The sequence below is a fragment of the Neopsephotus bourkii genome, unplaced genomic scaffold (assembly GCF_033783945.1).
Source record: "Neopsephotus bourkii isolate Nb327-2 ecotype Australia unplaced genomic scaffold, CSIRO-AGI_Nbou_v1 NB_1768, whole genome shotgun sequence".
NCBI classification, from domain to species: domain Eukaryota; kingdom Metazoa; phylum Chordata; class Aves; order Psittaciformes; family Psittacidae; genus Neopsephotus; species Neopsephotus bourkii.
In genome coordinates, this window is record NW_026902242.1 from 5,043,161 (window position 1) to 5,064,680 (window position 21,520).

At 42.2% G+C, this 21,520-nt stretch overlaps 1 protein-coding gene across 6 annotated transcripts in view; it reads right to left on the minus strand.

Annotated features, from left to right (window-relative positions):
• ARHGAP29 (Rho GTPase activating protein 29) overlaps positions 1–21,520 on the minus strand; it is a 74,738-nt gene that overhangs the window by 41,593 nt on the left and 11,625 nt on the right. For 4 of the 6 annotated variants that reach the window (XM_061379241.1, XM_061379242.1, XM_061379239.1 and 1 more), the window contains exons 2-5: positions 10,390–10,466; positions 8,571–8,710; positions 7,822–7,923; positions 3,823–4,168 (exon numbers count right to left, since the gene is read on the minus strand). In XM_061379241.1, coding sequence (XP_061235225.1) covers positions 3,823–4,168; positions 7,822–7,869 — 394 coding nt within the window. In that variant the 5' untranslated portion in view covers positions 7,870–7,923; positions 8,571–8,710; positions 10,390–10,466. Of the gene's footprint in view, positions 1–3,822; positions 4,169–6,602; positions 6,751–7,821; positions 7,924–8,570; positions 8,711–10,389; positions 10,467–21,520 lie in introns of those variants that run through there. The other 2 variants (XM_061379240.1, XM_061379245.1) reach the window with 2 other exon arrangements.

Consider the following 21,520-nt stretch of genomic DNA (forward strand, 5'->3'; position numbering starts at 1 on the left):
CAAATATAAGCTACTATTTACTGTTTAGAAGTGAAACACTTAGTAAAATATATTCTAATTAGGAACTCAGACTGTGTCCTAAATATTCTTCTGTGTGGTGCTTTTAAGCCTAACTAAATGAATCTCATTTGAGCAAAGACCACACAGTGGCATAATTTGCTTAAAACAACAATGGAATTTATTACATGCAGTAATAGCACAGACTGTAGTGTCACCAAGCTCATACATAAAATACCTACTCTTAAATACACTCTCAACTGTGCGCATCTATGCAATAAGCAATACTACTTTTGAACTGATAAATTCTTAACATTTTTGTCCTGCATGTTTTGTCCTAAAAAGCAGCTTACATCCTTTCTGTACAACTTTGATGAGGTACAGACACCCTTATCTTTTCAAAGGATTGGGCAGTATTCCACTGTTAACACACATCCCCTATTCTCCAAAGGAACATACTATCCATGTTGAACTTGCCCAGCCAAAAAATTCAACAGCCCTTACTTGCAGATTCATTAAACCAAATGACAGGATTTACCTTAAGTATAACCTCATACACTTCAAATGATAATGTATTCTCAGTACTATGGTCAGGTCGTTAAGCTCTCTGCAGGCCTGAATTGGAGGCACACAACTCAGTTCCTAAAACATTCTCTACCATGGGAAGTTGCTTCTCTCCTTGTGCACCACTACCTCTGAAGATCACAGACAGCTCCAGCCTTTAGACAGTACTTCCCTGTAAGTAATACCTTTTCAAAGAGGGGTGCAAGCTGAAGGCAACACTTGGTTCTCACACTGAACCAATAGCTACTGTTGGAGCTCAAAACACAAAGAGAAAACCCATCAGCTTTCAAGCCGTCCTGTCTTAACAATTTGCACTTAGGATCGACATTAAAACTGAAAGAACTGAACCTGAGGTTTGTTAAGAATACAGAATACCATCACTAAAACTGAAAACTCAAATGAAGTCTTAAGAGCAGCACAGATTGCAGGTAATTTTCTGAGTCTCCCAGGTACTGAATAAACACTCTCAAATTTGGCTTTCCAGGCAGAGATTTCTAAGCAACTGCTTAAACTTTCTTATCACAAAGGAAAGATGATTGACTTATTTTGAGTCTCCACAATATATTTCAGTTCTCTGTGACCTCACGAAGTTTGAATGCTACAAATGAAGACAGCCTGCCAGTTCAAACACAAAGATATGATGATGATATAACTATCCTTACCAGTATCAGCCCTATGACACTATTCTGCTTATCTGGAAATGTAACTGAAGACTGGACCAAGAGACTGATGCACTGTTCGTGCGGTTCAAACACTACATGTTAAGCCTGTCATCAAGTAGAATTAAATAAAAACTTTGTGAAACAGCACTGCATTCTGACCTATGTTTAAAAAATGCCCAGACCTCCTCTTTAACAAAGACATTTAAGACATCAGTTAAGTATCTTGATCCTATGCCTCAAGTTGGATTGCTCATAACTGATTGTTATATCCAGTGAATACCAAGCCTAGATTCAAAGGGGAATTCCAAAGAGACAGGCAGCAAGAACTGAAGTGTGTGGAACACATGGTATTTCAGTCAACACAAGAGGCAATTGCAGCTCCCCCGTGTCCAAACAGCTGACAAGCTTCTCACTGCTAGTTACATTCAGCGTCTTTCTTTGTGAGCTTGGGATAGGGGTTTTTATGGTGGTGGGGTTTTTTTGGGTGGTGGTGATGGGTTTTTACGTAAAGTATCGTTAAGAAACATGTTTCCTACTTGATGCTAGCAAAGAGATCAGACTGCAGTTTATACAACAAACGTTGTGTGCGAGTCTGAAAAATGATCAAAGCTACAATGCTGGGTTTACTTTTGTTGAGAAGTAATATTCCAAATTTATTCAGCATTATGACCATGAGACTACTGTGAGAAATGAAATATATTAGCATAAGAAATGCAAAGAGAAATAGCCTTGAAATAGACTGAAAAGTCATATAGCACTCTCTCCTTAAAAGAAATCTCAGCATACTCTTCATATTATATATCAACTTTCATTGGTAGCATACAAAGCACAGTACAAGTCTATAATCAAAGGCATTTATGATCTCGTTTAGACATGAACACAAGTTATAATCCCAAAACAGCTTAGATTTCTCATCCAAGATAGTATCACTACATCAGGAGAATGCTAAGTGAACCATAGCTGAAAAACAGCTAGGCTCTTCCAAGACAGCTCAGATAACACCAGCAGGGAACACAACCAAGCAGTCCAGATGAAATTCCAGGCATGCACCCACTGGAATCAGCCCACCTATGGCTGCAGGCCTCAGCTCAAGAGGGAGGTTACTGTGCATGGGAAGGACATTAGACAGATCTGCCAAAGCGACAATACTACAACTAAGAGCAAATGCAGAAGCTATCTGAGGGAAGAGTGGCCAGAGGCTGCAAGGTCTGCAGCGAGCTCTAGGAATGCTTACCAGACAAATACAAGAGCTCACTGGTGCAACCTTGATGCAAGACTTCTATTTGCGACTTGTGAACTGCTTAAAGATGCAGTACATACATAAGTACATCAGTAGCTGGTAGCAGAACTTTTAGTTATTTCATAAACTTGAAAGTTTCACTCTTCCAACACAATCTACATTGATTAATGCGTCCAAATACAACTCATCTCCAACCCCTGCAGTTGATTTCCACCGTGGAGTCATTCATGTCACTGATTTCAGGATGGTGTTAAGCTGCAAACATTAGGAACCAGAATTTTATGTGCAAGAAGTCTGTTCAATCACCTTAGAAAGTTTTTGTTAATTTTTGGACAATTGCAAACATTTCCAAAGATAAATCAAAGAGAGAAATGTAACCCAAACTATGCAGGTTCCACAAAGTTGCCTTCAGCCAGCAGAAAGCAAGCCCAGTATTACAGAATTCACTCTATCATGTTTGGATCTTCTGAGTCCAATATCTTAAACTGAAAATTGAATTCTCAAATGCCACGTGGCAACTGGAACATTTGGGTAGGCCTTTCCTATAGGGTGCCCTTATCAGTGTCAGTAGGCACCAAGCACCTCACACATACCTCTGCCCTCAGCAAAACCACTGTAGGCATGAAGTGGTCACTAGCCTCAAATGATTGTCCTGGTAAGGTTTGTTGACACCTTTTGGCAGAGATAGCTCAGCTGTGTGCAGACTCACTTGAAACAGAGGGGACTGCAAACGCTCAGCACTCGCGACACCTTACAGCAAACAGCTCTGGATGTCATTTCAGGTATTACCATGACCACATTTCTGTACAAACTCAGTAACAGCTTTCCTGCTGGTGACCAAAATAATTTCCCTAAAGGAACAGAAAGAGTCATGCACACTCCTCCTGAGCAAGAAACTCTTGCAGTTTCCACCTGCTGGCAGAAGATGGTAAATACTTATCTTGTAGAAGGAGAAAGTGCAGTTACAAACTACTAGCAAAAAAGACTTCTAAAACCAAAGCCTAGCCTAGAAGAATCACCAAAATATAAACAGAATTCTTTGGAATTACAAAAAAAATATTCAGGTGGTTAAAACTAAACAGTTGATGGCCTTGCTAATTTTTAGCATCAGCCCACACAGCCTGCTAAAGCGTATTTTCCCTTGTTATGATTATGAAACATATTGCAGTGTTCTGGTGAGGAAATACAGAACTCAAACCAACAACCACCATTTCCCGTAGTCATCATGCTGGGGGAGGGGAGGAAGGGAGGAAGGTAAAGGGCCAGAAGGAATAACCACTGTAAAGACCAGTTAAAACATATGGAGTTGCAAGAATTTCAGAGAATATAAGAAGTAAGAATCAAGACCCGCTGACATACCTTCTGAACAAATGGCCTCCTTCAAATACAGCAGCACATCTGCAAACTTCCTGACGTCGTTCACCAGTTGTGTGATATATTCTGGATCCACAGCAGGATTATCATAGCAGTCCGAGTTGGAGCTGATGCTGCTCAGAGAGCTGCTCTTGGTGCTGCGCCCCATTCCCCAGTTTCCTGAATTGGAGATGGTGAAGAAGTTGGAGGTAGACAGTCGGGCTAATCCCAAACCACGCTTGTTGCTTCCACCGTTCTGCCGCAACATCCCAGCAGCCACTGTGCGTATAGAGCTCCTGCAGGTAACACTCAGCAGCGCTTCAGGTCCATTGGACAAGCCAAAGATGAAACCCTTAAAAATTAAGGGGGGAAGGAAGTGGAGAAGAAGGAAAAATGATGATTAGTATAAACATATATGAGAAGTAATACTTTTGTGCTGACAAGATCCAAAATTTCTTTCAGTATGACACCGCTTTACATTACAATGCTTAACTGAAGTATTGTAAGTGTTTCTGACCGTTTGAGATGATTTTAATTCCTATAACATGGAGAGTGTTGCATAGAAATCAAAGGTATGCAGAAATTATTTCAAAAGCTAATTCACAAGCAATGTTTCTGGCCTGCATATTTATTCTGGAAGCCTTCAGAATCAAGTTCTTTACATTTTGCAAGACCTGTTCTTTACTATGACATGTTACTACAACCGAATACAACTGCAAAAACACTTGCCCTGATACAGACCATGAGCAACTTCCCCGCCTGCATCAACCACCAAGCTGTGTTCAGCATCCTGTCTCAAGATAATAGACAGCCTTGATCTGATAGAATGAACTCTCTTTGTGTAGATTGTGCCGAGTGAGAAACCATGGACTACCACAGCTCATCTCAGAAAAGAAAACATCCTGAAAGCAGCTGTGTCTTTTCAGCCTGAGACCTTTTAATATGAAAGGCAATCAAAGGAAAAACACGGAAAAGTGAAGAGATTTCCAAATACTGTAGTATCAAAGCGTATCTACAAATCTCAGTGATCTCAAAGGGTGTTGCTCTGCTATAGTACCCTTCAGAAGTTCCACCAAAGTACACAGATTTGGGGACAGTTCTGCCGGTATAACTCAGCAGCTACCTGCCTTCCTCCTACTCAGAAAACTCAGAGAGCTGCTGCAAATTGCCCCATGTCAGGTTAAGCGATTCATTTCAAAGCAGCAAACTCCAGGTGGCAGAGTCAGGTATGGTGCCAGCAGCTCCCACAATGCCTGCTTTTATTCCCTCAACACTAGGAGAAATCCTTAGCGTTTACACTATATGGCAAACACTACACGGGAAAACAACCAAAACCAAATTGGAACTTGACAGCTACAAAGTTGTTATCAGTTGCAGGCTTACCTGCAGCAAGAGCTCAAATTCAGCTCTTTTTAGCTCAAAATAAGAGTTATTCCGATCTAAAAGCACAGGTTGAGATGAGTTATCCTGCTTATGTTTTGATTTGGTTAGAGCACCTGAAGAAGTGGCACCTTTAACGTTTAGAACATTGCATTTCAAGAGGCATCATCCTAAGGCACTTCAATTATTTTTCCATTATTTCTGCTTTATTTCTCTTTGCAACTTAAAAATATCAGAGGAAACGTGGCCAAAGCAGTTGTTTTTCTAATTAATCTGGCAGGGAGGGTGTGCTGGGGGAGGGGGAGAAAATTTCAGCGTTTAACACAAATTAACTGCTCTAATTCCTATTTAGCCTTTAAAGTCAATACCTATACAAATACTACACAAATAACATAGATAATTAAGCAATTCCAAACACCTCAAGTAGAATGTGAGGTTTACATTAAACACAACATTGAAGCAAGTTTCTTCTGTTCCCACATGTAATTCTCATGGCTACAAAACTACTTTGCAATTCCACCTTGCAATTACAGCAGAAGAAGCCACAAAACCTCCCCTCCTTTTAACAAGTGTGATATGTATTTATATCGAGACAGAAATTTTCATAGTATTTAAAAGGCATGCTCCTTTTAAGTCTGGCCAGCTTCAAAGCAGCAGGATGTGTTAGACCTGTTCCCGAATCTAGTTCACACTTTTGGAGTACTATTGTTTTAGAGAGAGGCTGCCTTATTTTCACTTATTTAGACGAGCACCAAGCAGTACAACAATTCCACCGCTTTGAAAACTGTAACTGATGACAAAGAGTTTCTGAATGGGAAAAACACCTAACTTTCGCTGTAAAGCAGCAGCAGAGCCAAGCCCGAAGAGTTCAGTACAACAGCCACCTTTCCCCCCGTAAACACTTTGCCCTTCTTCTCCCGCACTGCAAGGCGGATGGGGAGAAGTTTCCCCTCACAGAACCCATGCCTTTCGTTATTGAGGAGTGTTTCGTGTTTCTCCAGGAGGCTCTGTCTTTGGAAACACAGAGCGGCCGCAGGCTTGTCGATAAACGCCTCCAGACCGTCCCGGTTAGGAGCGAGCCGTCAGAAGCGGGGGAAAGGAAAGAACACAGCGCCAGATAGCTCAGCAATTCCCCCTCCCAATAGAATCCCCACGGCGGAGAATGGGAAGCAAAGAGAGAACCAGTGAGGAGACGCTCCCGAAGGGGCCACGTCGCCGGGCCGAGGACAGGTCCACTCCCAGGCGGGGGTCGCGGGCTGCCGACGCCCTTCCCCGCCACCACACCGCGCGGCCTCCGCGTACGCTGAGGTGAGTTGTGGGGCAGGGCTGAGGTAAGCCCCCCACTTCTTCCTTCCCCTCTCCCTCCCTCCGCGCCGTGTCCCACATTACCCGCCGCCGGCCCTTACCGGAGAACGGCGGCCGAGCGCAGGCAGCAGCGGGGCCGCCGCGGGCCCTTGGCTCTGCCACTGCGCTACCCATGGAGCGCCCTCACTGCTCTCAGGGCGGCCCGCGCCGCCGCCCCCGGGGTCCCCGCCGCTCCCGGTGCCACCTCCCCTCACGCCCGCCGCTGGGCGGGGCCCCGCACAGCGCACACGCCCCCCAACCCCTCCGCTTTCCTGCCGCGGGCGCGCAGCGATGGCCGTGGGGCAGAGATAAGTCCGATAAGGCGAACAATGGCCGGCGGGACACGGGAAGGGAGGATTCCCCCTCCCGCATCACGCGTCCCGGCACCGAACGGCTCAGCCCGTGCCCCCTCCGGAAAGGGAGTTGTAATTGCCGGGCACTCGGCGTGTGTGTGGCAAGCGCAGGAGCGGCACACTAACAGGCTTCAGAAGCTCAAATCCAAGCGGTGTTTAGCAAACAGGGTTTGCTTTTAAGTGATTTTCCCAACGAGAAGCAAACAGGCCGTGGCAAAGGGAAGAATAATGTTTCCCATGCTTGACACCCCACCCCACCCCCGCTTTCTACTGCCGAATCTGGTATGTCACTCGCTGTGCAGCCGCCACCATTGTTAGAGTGTGTACACACACACACACTTCCCTTCCTACTAAGCTTTTATTTCTAGATGAGCTCTGTTGCTTCTTAGGGAAAAGCAAAGCAGCAACGAAATCCAAGTGTAACAACGCCAGACGATACCCGCAGGGTGGGAGTGGATTCAGTCACAACAACAGTCCATATTTTGGCATAATTTAGCTTCCGAGTTTACTTGCATGTGCACATATATGCACCTTTTGGTTTGGCAAAGAAGAAGAAAGTTGGAAAAGCAGAAATGTGCAGCATCATACAGAAACTCAAATATTTCCCAGCAGCATCAGGACCTTCAGATCTCCATATGGACCTTTGTCACATCAGCTGATGGCAGCAGTAGGATTTCCATCTTCTAGAGGCAAGGATTACAAACCTAGGCTTTATTCCTCACTTACTAAAAGGCCGTTTAAATTCAGTAGACTTCAGTCCAGTGTCCAAGCTCTGGGATGGGACATACTTTCAACAATGTATCAAAGCATCTAATTCTTAGCCCACCCCCTTAACCCCATCAGTTTCAGGCTTTATATCTTGCAATTCTTCACCCTTGCTCCAGTCTCCTTCCACTACTCATTCACGATTTTGTGTCAGAACACCAACCTTCTCCTTGTTCCATTCTTTCTCTCCATATATGCCACATATATCCATATATCTTCTTTTATTTGAAGACTTTTATTCCATTTCTCTTGGAATTTATAAAGCCTGAAACGAAGCAACCAAACTAAACCAAGTTGTGACATTACTCACCTCTCGTGTCAGTGTTAAGCATTGTTCAATAACTTTACCTTAAAAAAAAATCCTAAATAAAATGTGCTGTAAACTTAGAAATCCAGTAAAAGTTATAAATTCTTCAGGTCTTCTAAGTATGGAGAAAAGCAAACAAAAGGAAACAATTCCCTGAGCTTCAAAAAGATTTTGATCATTCGGGTAATTGACCCAGCAGATGTCAAAATTAGGCCAGAGTAAACAATTGTAAATGAATTCAATGTGAAAGCGAGGAACTACGGTGGGGAATGCGAGTTAAATAATACAATCAACAATCACATCAGCAGAAAGGAGTATTAGAGCTTTATTGTGGGAAAAGTCATTGAAACCATTAGATAGCAGCATCCAGTAGCAATAAAAAGATCAACAAGTAATTTCACCTATACTTATCAATAGATAGAATACAAAGCAGTGGATGCTACTTGGTCTGCCAAACCTTTGTTACAAAGAAAAGTATACAGCTACAGCAGACCCTCTCTCCCTTACAGACAGTATTTTGAGAACACAAGGGGCTTTATCTTGTCATCATGACACCACTACAGAAAAAGCAAGGAAGAATAAACTCAGCTGTTGCAAGTATATACCCTGCTACAAGCCTTCTGTTTCTGAAGTAGATATTCATTTCATGATGCTTCAGTCCCTCCATGCATTTCTCTTCTCTCTCTCATCTCAGTTCCCACATAAGCTAACCTGCATCCATGCAAGACTTCAGCAATTATTTTTGCTTTGGTGGATTGTTTATTTGGAAAAAAAAGAATAAAATAAAATTTCATGGGTTTATGCTTCTGAAATATTTTGTTTCAGGCACTTTTGATTGAAAACATAAAAGTGTTCTACATGGTGGGAGGCCTAGCTTCAAACATGTTTGGAAAAACATGTTTTGAGCCCACATCTGCCACATGACGTGAACGTTAAGTGAAGTTTTGGGTTTTCCTCAAAAGAAAACAACAAACAACTGTCCTTTTTCAATTTAGTTGTTCAGAGCTTTCTTCCCCCCTCATTCTCAGTTTGCCTGCCAAATTGAACACAGAGTCCTCTGCATTCCCCCTGAATAAAGACGAGCATGAAACAGCTTCAGCTACGTCCCAGACTCCACAGTGTTGATTACCTCCTAAATTGCTTTGGAAACTATTACATGAAAGAGAACTGGAAATAACAGATCTACCCTCAAGAAAACACAGCTTGTATGAAAGGCCAGGTGTACCTCACAGCCTGCAACTTCTCCTGCAGTGGATGAACTGGAAGAAGTATTAAGGGTCTAACAGCTACTGTATGTTGGTCATCATCAGTTTACAGGGCTAATGCCCCTTTTTTTAGCCATGTATAACCTACAGCATCACTAATGCAGTTGAGGATGTGAGAGGTTGTTTAAAGTCACCTTTTTTCTGCACTTCATCCAACTGTCCTTGTTTGCTTGGAATTGATTCGGAGAAAACTCCAGGAACAAACTTGCCAACAAAGTTTTCAAGCTGACAAGCAGGTATTCTTTATTGCGGCGCCGGGAGACACGGGGGATAAATCCTCCTAACGTGTGTCCCCGTACTGCTATACAAGCCAAACTTAACATTACTTAAAACTTCTTATAAAAGTTTCTATATCCCATTTTGTGATTTTGTGCCCCTTTGTCTCAAATGAACACTGGGTTTGTTCAATGAACAATCAGTTATTAGGCAAATAGCAAATACCAGGACAATAAAAACAGTAGAGTGCCTCAACAGCATATTCTCTAAGAACAGGCACCCAAATCAAATTTGTTTCCATTAAAAACGCTGAGTTTTCCTGGGAGCAGCCACTGAAATCTCTAATTCCTTAAGAACCACTTGTGTGATTCTTTCAAAAGTTGTTTTTGTTTTCTGACAGAGCATGTGTACACAGGGAACTAAAAGCTATAGCACAGCTCTTTACAAACCAACCAACCAACTCAAAAAACCACACCCAAACCCCAATCTATGAAGTAAACTCCAAGTACCTGCTTCTCCCTTCTCAGTGTTGAACAGCACAGTACTCATGCGGATATCCCTTTGAAATCCAAGGAAAAGCCTCCCTGATGCAGCTTCCATCACTGTTAAGAGAACAAATATTTCTAGGTAGCAGCATTTAATGTAACTAGAACCCGGAAAGTAACAGTTGTTAAGAAATCAGCTTCAAAATATACTGCCTCTATTCTATATATCTGCGGAAGTGCAAAATATTCTAGGTCGGTTGGAAGACATATGAACAGCAAGCCACAGGAGTTCAATACAGAGCTGGATAGTCCTTAATATTGTTAGCCACCAAGTCAGCAAGGGAAGCTAGAGCTGAGAAGGGAATCCAATTCTGGCCACACACTGAGCATCACTATAAATAATTGTAAACAGATCAGTTAGAGAGGTAACTTGGTAGAAGTTTAAACCTTCTGCTTACATTCCAGCAAGCTGAGTTCTCCTCTCAAGAAGTATTTCCATAAACTATTTCTTTCCAAGTATCTTATATACAGGCTCCTGCAAAAGGCCAACTTCATTTGTATATCAGTAAACCAGTTCAAGACTCAACCTGAAAATGAGTTGTATGAAGTCTGAGAAAACCCAGGAAATTGTTCCCCCAGCCCCACTGGCATGTACTGCTGCTTTATACAAGAATATATAATTTTTTTCCCCCTCACACAAGATCTCCATTTTGGCTGTAATAAATGCCACCTGCCTACCTGAGAACCCGTCAAGATATGGAGATTCAGATGCACTTCCTAGAACATCCTACATTTCAGCCAGTGCACCAGATGCCCCGAGGGGAGCTCTGTGGGTGAAACTGCAGCACCCGCTGTGCACTGGAATGAACCTGCAGAACCAACCAATGGAAAACTTAAGCACCCTATCTCCTGCAGACATGTTTCTCACCCAGAGATCAGCCACCTCCCTCTTCTCAGTCCTGATCTTGAGGCAGACCAAAAAGAACTTCAACAAATGACCAAGGGAAATGAAATGTATAGCTTTAGCAGGTATTAAAACCTGTATATTTTGTTTAATGGCTCATTACAATTCACCTCTAATATAATCCCTCCATGCTTTTTAAGGTGATGAATGATGCCTCTCTTTTCTATAGGAGATAATCACTTAATCACCTCTCCCCTTGCTAATAGTCCTCCACTAATCTTTATTTCACTGTTATTGTCTGTTTCTTTCTTATATTCTGATATTTAGTCTAAGGTAGAGCAGTTACTTGCAATTATCCTCAAACCTGATGCCCCCAAACTTGTTGCTGCTTCTTTTCAGTCATACCAACTGATCTCATCTAAAACCCTTTCTCTGGTCTTTCCTCTTTTCATGTAACATCCTGCCCTGCTCAGGATGAACTACATACGAGTATAAACTATGTCTCAAAAATGAAGCAAGGCTGGAAGCATGAGAAATGCAGCTGGACAGAGAACAGCTCAATTTGCTAATCCTCCAGGGAAAAGGATTGCCCCTGGCACGGGCAGCACCCCATTTCCTAATGTTTAATGAGGAGTTTCTTAAAAAACTTCCACCTTAACTAGCAATTGCCAAGGAGGACAGTGGGTGGTGAGGAATGAGAGGAAAGACTGCACGAAGGAAGCAACTTCCAGAACCTTCGGAGCTTGTCAAACACACTTAACCACCAGCAATTACAGCACAGTGACCTGCTGCTTTAGGATCCAGGAGGCCTGGAGGTAACCACCATGGCTCAGTTAGCCTCACCTGCTGTACTGGTACCAGCTGGATTTAAGAGAGGGAAAGCCCAGCAATTAAGGGTTAGCAGAGAAACAGGCTGTTTCTACAGGGGATAGGAGGTTTGGCTGGGAACTACTTGTAGGTGGTATCTTGCCAAAGGCTATTGGGTGGGTGGTTGTTGGTTTGATGCGCTATGGGGAGCAGGATGACTGCCTGCCAGCAGGGATAGAGGTGATAAGCAAAGCTACTGGGGCTGGATTTGCTTTGCAGGAGAAGGAGGCTGTCCTGTAGCTTTATGTTTTGAGTTAAGGGTTGGAAGTAGATTCTAAGATACAGATAGAGTGTTAGCCAGTTTTGGAAAGTCCTCAGGATGCTGGGCGTGTGGGGTGCTTTGGGGGCTCCTTTTGTTGCTGGGTTTCTTTCTCATTATTCTAGAGCATGCTAAATCCTCCTGAAAGTGCTGACCATTGCTGCTTTCAGCTGTAAAGCAAAAATTCCTTTATATGTTCTCAACAGTCCTTAGTAGGTTAAGTGATAAATCAGATGAAAAACAGCAACAAAAACGTTTGACTAGAATCTTTTCCTTTCTCCCATTTGCATAATTACTAACATTACAGTAAGTCAGTTCAAGCCTTGTAACTATTGTTAGAGAAAAATGGAGTGTAAGTTAAAAATACTTCTTTGCCAGAGAGAACAGTGTACTTTAGGTTGGGAGAGCAGGTAAGGTCCCTAAGTAGCAGTCAAATGCGCTACATGTAATTAAGTGGTTTCTATTACCAGGTCTGTTCTTTTGCCTCTTCCTTCCTTCTGCCTCTGATGTTGTGGCATGATTGTCCAAATCCAGTCCTGGCAAAACCATCCAGGTTGAAAGAACCCCCATGGTTAAAGGTGTTGCAGTTCACTGGGGTCATTTTGCCAAGAGGGTGAGTACAGCTTGCCTTGATGCTGGCAAACCAAAGCATGATAGTTTATGATGGGGTAGAGAGCTTCAACCCCACAACCAAAGCTGGAATAGTTTTTCTCATTGTGGGTTAGTGTTTTCTGTGCTAGGTTCTAGCACAGAAAGACTTTATATGGCTTCACTATGCAGTTTTGTTGCCAGGGATCATGTTTTTATGTTGGAGCCTAGGCAAATAAGAGAGAGATGCAACTAAAGATAGGCACTGTTGATACCTCAGCTGTTACACAGTTTGTGCTGGAAGAAACTGTTTCATATTCAAGATTTATGCTAATATATCTATTTCAGATATAATAATGTATGTTTTCTGGGTTATTCTCATAATTACAGAGCAAGGTATACTTTATCCTTACCATAACTCATAAGTAACTAAGCTTTATGCTAATGTAGACCTGGTTATTCTGCTTTCTCACTACAGAGTCAGCATCTGACCGTAATATTACCAAGGACAGGAAAGCAGCTATAATGTATGCCTGATCTGAAGCCTCAGTGAATTTCATATGCCGGTCACATTACCTGAGGAAGTATATTTTATACAAAGAACTAATTCAGTGGTTTTCATCCTGGACTTTATAATCTGAGTATTTCAGCCAAATTCTTTCTAACATATCCTTACCAAATTAAGTGTTACAGTCTCCTTTGTGATTATGGTTCCATATCATCTGTATTAATTTGGGTCTTTCAAATGACATCCCACTTTATTGAACACTGAGGAGCATACATGCTAGAGAGTAAAATATCGTATAATGAAGTTGCTAAGGTGATCACAGTGCATTCATAGGTTTTGAGAGTACAGTGCTATTGCTTATCCCTTTTGGTATTCGTGACTTCAGATCAATTTCCTGAGGCAATATCGTCATGAGGACTCTGTAGCATGTAACTAGATTTGCAGCAAAGCTGAGCCCCAGGAGAGGGCTCTGCTCCTAGTTCTATGCAACAAGTTACATGATTTGTCAGTGGTGTTTTTCATTTAAAAAAAAATCTGATTGCTGCCAATTATGAATTCTCCTGGAAGGCATGCTAAGGCACATGAAAATCAACAAGGTGCTTGGTGACAGCCAGCATGGCTTCACTAAGGGGAAATCCTGCCTGACCAATTTGGTGGCCTTCTATGATGGCGCTACAGAACTGATGGACAGCGGTAAAGCAGTTGATGTCATCTACTGGACTTGTGCAAAGCGTTCGGCACTGTCCCACATGACATCCTTGTCTCTAAATTGGAGAGACATCAATTTGATGAATGGACCACTTGGTGGATAAAGAACTGGCTGGATGGTTGCACACAAAGAGTTGTGGTCAATGGCTCAATGGTACAATGGAGACCTGTAACGAGTGGTGTCCCTCAGGGATTGGTGTTGGGACCGGTCTTGTTCAACATCTTTGTCGCTGACATGGACAGTGGGATTGAGCGTGCCCTCAGCAAGTTTGCCGATGACACCAAGCTGTGTGGTTTGGTTGATACGCTGGAGGGAAGGAATGCCATCCAGAGGGACCCTGACACGCTTGTGAGCTGGGCTGATGCCAACCTCATGAAGTTTAACCATGCCAAGTGCAAGGTCCTACACCTGGGTGGGAGCAATCCCAGGCACAGCTACAGGCTGGGCAGAGAAGAGATTCAGAGCAGCCCTGCGGAGAAGGACTTGGGGGTGCTGGTCGATGAGAAAATGAACATGAGCCGGCTTCAGTGTGCGCTTGCAGCCCAGAAAGCCAACCATATCCTGGGCTGCATCAAAAGGAGCGTGACCAGCAGGTTGAAGGTGGTGATCCTGCCCCTTTATTCTGCTCTTGTGAGACCTCACTTGAAGTATTGTGTGCAGTGCTGGTGTCCTCAACATAAAAAGGATGTGCAACTGTTGGAACAAGTCCAGAGGAGGCCAGGAGGATGATCAGGGGACTGGAGCACCTCCCATATGAAGATAGGCTGAGAAAGTTGGGGCTGTTCAGCCTGGAGAAGAGAAGGCTGCATGGAGACCTCATAGCAGCCTTCCAGTATCTGAAGGGGGCCTACAGGGATGCTGGGGAGGGACTCTTCATTAGGGACTGTAGTGATAGGACAAGGGGTAATGGGTTAAAACTTAAACAGGGGAAGTTTAGATTGGATATAAGAAGGAAATTCTTTCCTGTTAGGGTGGCGAGGCACTGGAATAGGTTGTCCAGAGAGGTTGTGAATGCTCCATCCCTGGCAGTGTTCAAGACCAAGTTGGATGAGGCCTTGGGTGATACCGTTTAGAGGGAGGTGTCCCTGCCCATGGCAGGGGGGCTGGAACTTGATGATCTTAAGGTCCTTTCCAACCCTAACTATTCTATGATTTTATGAATGCCTCTTGATAATGAATATGAGCCTCAGACAAAGCTTCTGGGAGAGGACTTGCTACTCAAACTGAGCTTTTACACCCATCAGCATTTAGTTTCTTTCCAAATATTGGACCTTCACTCAAGTGATATGATTACAAACATCTGTTGTGCAGCTGGGAGACTTGGATGTGGTATAAATAAATGCAAGTAGAAAAGATACAGGTACGAGCCCTGTAAGGGTAAGAAAGTTACTAAATGCCTCTTAAATGTCTTATATTTCTAATCCCTTAAATGTCTTATATATCTAATCCCTGAACTACTGTACAAAAGCCTCAATAAAAACAGTGAATGCTATTCTGTTTCTGATGAAACACTTGTAGGTGCCTGATCTCAAGGGACAATTCCTGAGCAGATCTCAGCTGTGAACCTTCCCACAGCCTAAGTGCAGCACCTGAATTCCTGAAGGGGATCTCCTGATGATCTTAATGGCCCTTTGCTCAGGGCACAGGTTGTTCAGCTGTCCTATAATGAGGCTCCTAAATCTTCCTGTTCACAATGGAGGGAGTGTAGGTGCCTAATACAGGATTCCTTGCAGGCCATGGGCTGGGACACCAAGTGTTACAGCCCTTCAGTCTCTCACTGGACCTGGCCCAGAAATTGCTAATCCAACACCCAGCAGAGGTTTGTCTGTTTTGTTTCCTGTTTTTGCTTTAAATAGTAATGCTGAATCTGATTAGCTGCAAGACAGCAGATGCTATGGTAATGTAAGATTCAAATAACAGATGTGAGAGCAGATTCTGGCCTTGGTTTAAATGACATTTATTATTATTTAACGTTTTCTTGAGCAATGGAAGCTAGGGGTCCGATACCTTGCTCTTTGAGAAACTCCTTAGTGAATAATATGTACAAAATCAGGACCATTATTATTTTATATGTATATATCTATATCAGTCTGAGAAAATAAATTAGCTGTATCTAAAAGAGCATGATATATTTTGAAAGATGATACTGATCACAGAGGGGTCAAGTGATAAGCTAAGAAACTCCTCTATTTCTGTCATTCACCTAGGTAAAATAATCCAACATGATATTTGCATTTAAAGGTCTATAAGGGAAATGGGTAAAGCTCTGTTACCTTTGGTTTATGAATACAGGATAAAAATACAGAGTATAATTCAGTACATTGAAAGCCACAGTGCTTTAACAAGCCTACTCTGACAAAAGCCACAAATGCCTTGCACTTACTGACAGCTATTGGAAAGTTTAGTCTCAGCAAATATAATTTCATAAATCTGTAGCTCAAATTAAATATCCAAATTCTATATAAATAGTAAACTGCAGTATTAAATAAAAATAAGCCAAGCCTGCTTGTTTGTGTCCAAGTTGTTACTGGCTCATAGCCACCTTAGCAATATGGAACTGGGTCTGATACTAGCATGAATGAGAAATCAAAGATGATAGGTTTGCAGTCTAGTGAATGGAAAGGCTGCTGATGTAGCCTTGAGCTGTGGCAGAATGCACGCTGACTGGAGACCCTCCTCAGCTTCCTCATGTCAATTTACTTGTCTTGGTAGGAACATGTGGAGATTCCCTGTGCGTCCCCAAGCTTGACCCATGAGCCAGAAAGATGGTGGTCTCCACTTATGATAGGATGCCTCTGTGAGGAGGAGTGAGCACAGAGAAAGTCCTTTGCATTGGCAGATGCTGCTGGCAGCTGCTCTGGGAAGAGCACTCCGAGCAGGCATAAGCTTACAGAGATGCAAATTCCATTCTCCTAGAACCAGTGGCCTTTACTGAGGGCAGGCCACAAACCTGAGCTGGTGCCTTCCTTGCCACCCTTGTGGAGTGGTTTTGGGAGACCATCCTCTCCAGGCAGCCAGCCTCCAAGTCCAGATTTAGCCATGAAGCAGCATATAATCAAGAAGACAACACTGGCAATCTTCAGCATAGGAATGTTACTCCAGTGCTGATGGAGCCTTTGCCATCTAATTTCAGTAACTTCTTCCAACCAATAGAAAATCTCTGAGGCAGGCTTGACTGCCAAACATTACAGCCTTTGAAGTGTGCTGGCAGGTGAAACTGCATGTCAGTGACCTACAAAAACATCAAAAGGTATGTCAGGGAATGCTGTTGCAAGGGCTGAAAGCTGGAAATCTGCAAGAAAATCCTCAAAGATAATTTTAAAGGGCTTCAAAGGTAGGAGATCTGCAGAAAAACAACACTGGTCAAAGTCAGACAGAGAAACAGAAGGTTTCTGACTTGAGTAGAAGTTGGAAAGGAAATGAAAGAGAGAAATATGTACTGCTTTTCATGGTCACATATGTACATGTACTGTGTAAGCAACAGCTATCTTGTCTTCAAGGTGTATATATTTATCAGTATGCTCAGAATAGAAATATATACAGTTAATGCCTCAGAAGGAGAGTAATAATTGATATTCATGTTTTTCTTTTTACTTGCCTACCTCAAAGTGCAGTTGAATAGGTTTGTTCATTTTAATAACCTAGTTTATCACAATGTAGCAAGTATGAAACAGTGAAAGCCACCATCATTAAAGATCAGGTCCTTCACATAACCTGCTAGATTCCAAATGTGGGAACTAAGAGACTAAAAGTGAAAGCATTAATGTAGGAAATCTACTCAGCTATGGGTTAATCTCAACAGTATAAGGCTTTTTATAATCTCTGGTACTTTATCTCTTCTGTAAGGGTTTTTTGGTGGTAATAACCTAACACGAGATCATAGAATTTATGTAGAAGGAACTTTGGAACTGGAAATAGGTAATGCTTCAAAATAAGAATGACCAGGCTGGGTAAGACCAAGAATCCAGTAGGACCAGTATCCTGCTTCTCATAATAGCTATGAGTGGATGCTTAAGGAAGATATGAAACACTGGACAGGAATTTATAACACTTCCCTTAGCTTCCAGCTGTTTGCAACTGAGAAACTTCCTGAGCTAAGCAAGATTTCTGTCTATCTACTCATTCTCAGGGAATTCTTCTCCCAAGAACCTGGGAGAACTTGAGCTTTCCTGAAATTAAACTTTTAGCAAACACAACAGCAGGGAGTTCTCAGCTTTACAAACACTGTGAAGAACTGCCACCCCTCCACCTCCCCACTCTGGCTCCTGCCACAGAGCCTGGGAATACAGTCTCTATCAGAACAAGATGCCAGAGCAGGTCCTCCATCAATGCTACTGTGCAATGAGCAAAAGAAGACATAAAGGAGAAGGAAACAACAGCAGCATATGATCTTGTGCATCAAAATGACCATGTGAAGACGTTTTGAAAGTGTATGATACAGCACACTTGTGTGTGCTCTGTGGTTTCTCCTGGTGCCAGAGTGCACAGGGTTGTAGTTAAAATTCCATTCATATTTTTGTTTCCTTTTTGTGAAGTTCTGTTTTCAATTTTCAGTGTGTAGCAGTGTTACCAAATAAGGGAGAAGCTGCTACTACTCTGGACCTCTAGCACTGCCTGTGCACTGGGATGCAGAACAGAAATGGGTTTTTTGGAATTCCAATGGGAAGTACTGATTCCCTGTAGCCTCCGGTGCAGACAGAGAAACTTACAGGCAGATAGCATGGAAGATCAGATTTTTCCTGCTTTGCATCTGCGCAATTCAAAAGGAAAAAGAAAGAAGCCATGCAAAGTAATGCTGTTGAAAATACCAGATAGAGTAGGAAGGGTTAAGCTGTTCAGATTACCTGCTTCAGTTGCAACATAAAGCTTGTTAGGCTTTTTCCCCCCTCCAGGAGGAAAATAAACAGTTCCCTTGAACCTGGGGTGGTAGCAAGCCCTAACAAGGAAAAGCAGGACACATTCCTTCCTTTATAACTAGTCACTGAATTGCTCCCAACACATTCCAGATCTGGCAGGATTGTCTTCACCTGGAGGCCACTGCCTGAATTCCTGCCGGTTAATAAAACACCTATGGAAAAAGGCACCATGCTTTCTTTCTGATGGAAGTGGGTGATTGCACCCAGTCTCACGGTCATGAACAGTTTCATTTGTGTCTGAAGATTTATGAGTTCCCTGGGTTTTCCTGTGTCTATGAAAGTCTGAGTCTGTAAGTGTCATCTAACAATTCTTCCCTAAAGGCTTAGAACAGATATATGGAAGATAAAGAACTGTTTGTTGTACTAAGTTGTGGTTATGACTGACATTTTGAATTACTTCCTTTACAATTAAAGGTTTGTATGGAGAAGAGAATGCTGCTGGTTTGCTTTCACTGATGGTGAAATAGGGAAATGTCCATTCTAATCCATGATCAGGTGTGCAGTATTTAGTCCAGAAGGTGGGTAAAACTTTGCAGAGCTATTTGGACAATGATGCCCATCACAGAATGTTGTCAATCAGTGCTCTGGGTCCTAACTCCCCATTTCTGTGGTTACAGATACCATTCACACAGAATGTCAAAGACTCAAAGCCTGAACTGGTAGGAAAGCAAGTTTATACCCTTTTCCAAAGAAGCAGCTAGACAATTCAGCTAGGAAAAGAAAAATAATTAAACATCCAGACTCAACGTAATTCGTCAGTATTGTTCTTGGACTTGTTCTATTCCTACCATCAGGTAAGAAGTAGTTTGTAATAAGCTTTGAAACCTCCTTCATGTTGGCTGATTCTGTTCCAAGTGAAGGGAAATGTTAATGTTGTTACAGAGAAAGACTCTGGAATAGCACTGAAAGCAGCTGCTTCCTAGAGAACATTTGGATGGTTTGGTGAGGCATCAGGGAGTTCCACTAGGCAGCAGCTCATTGCAGTATTGCAGAGATGGCCAGAGGAAGTTTCAACATGTCCACTGCCGAGATGCAAGTCCAGTAAGGCCAGAAGGCCTTTAAGGCTCTAAACCCATGGTAAACATTACTCTGAAAGAAGTAAAAATGTGTAAGACTGCAAACCAGCATGATAAGAACCAGAGTGAGAATATTAATCATTCTATTTTACCTATAAATAGAACTTATATTCTACACAAATACTGCTTTTTGGAAACTCCATATAGTTATGGTACATTGTATACTCTTGATATAGCCTGAATCAACAAGTCTGTATTTGGGGTTTTAGTCAGAGATACTGGAAGCTATCGCTCCAGTCATGTAACTGCTTGTGATTAATATAAAAATAAACTTGAGACAAAGGGATCTTAAACATACACAGGGCTCCTACCAGAGTGACAATTATGGTATCATTTTCTTCTTAAGCTCAAAAGATTAAGTTAACTTGTTTTTTTGTTTAAGTAAAGATCTTTTAACATACTCCAGAAAAGGAATGGAATACCCATTTCTCAAGTGTCTTGTTCATGTCAGCTTCTTCACTGGTTTAACTGCTATGACACCAGAAGGAATATGCTCGTTAAGTACACGTTTAGTAAATTAAATGAGATCTGTAGGTTTTTAGCTTCATAGTTACACTACCAATATTATTTCTGCACAGTGTGTTTTACAGATATTCCATAATATCAAAGTTACGGAGGCAAAGAGGGCGACGCTGTTTCACCAGCAATAAGCCTGTACTGTACAGATGTTCCTTTCCACTGTAGCTAGTCCACAGTCACCTCTAACAAACACAAGACTTAGAAATGAAGGTGAATACAAACCTAACTGTAGCATTTAAATTATCTGACAAGATGACAGCAAATGCATATCTATCCCGCCATGAAGTGTATCGTATTTGCATGGATTATTTCGTTTGTAATTTGCCTTTTCAGGACGTTAATCTAAATTGCAGCTGGGGGTTTAAAACTCTAACCTCATGGCACCATCCTGTGGCATAGCTGGTAATTACACGACTGCTACAATTGGAAGTGGTTTGAAGGGAAGGGAGTTTTCCCTACTGTCCTAAAACTGATTAAAACATACTCTTCAACCCATGGCTAGTGTGATTAATACACCGAAAATACAGAATTGGCAGCTATGGGTTTGAAGAAGGCAAACTCGGACTGGATGGGCTGAAAAATCTTCATCCCTAAATCCTGAAGCAAACTATAATAAGACTGGGATTGGTTCTGTGGGAAGTATTTCAAGTAAATATATAAAATCAGGGCGGTATATGGGTGGAGAATAGGCAATACAGTGTCTGTATAAAGGAGGGAGAGGACAGAGATGATTAATGTCTGAAAGGAACCTGAATTTAATAAAGCAAATAGTCAGTGACTAATCAGATGTAAAAGTAGACAAGATTGCACTGGACTTAGGTGGGTTTTTTTAGGTTTGGTTTGGTTTTCCCTAAATATAACTTGACACTCTATTCATGTGAATATTCATAAAACACATTATGTGATGCCACTCAGAAATGTATCAATGAAGCTGTAAAAGTTGATAATTTTTATAAGGATTGCAATACAGACAAGGAACTGCTAAACGTGGTAAGGTAGTGAATGGTTTTTGAACAGTGAATCCAGCTACAAGAAAGCTATTAGATTTTAATATAGTCAATAGTGACCTCACATAAATGTAACTGTTGCTCTGTTGACAAAAAAATTTGAGGGTATCGTTAATATTATGCAGGGGAAAAAAAGGTTTATCCTAACAAACAGAAGCATAAGAGAGTGAAACTCTACAAGACCAACTACAAATCATACTTCTGGACAATAATAACAAAAGGTGCATTATAAGAAC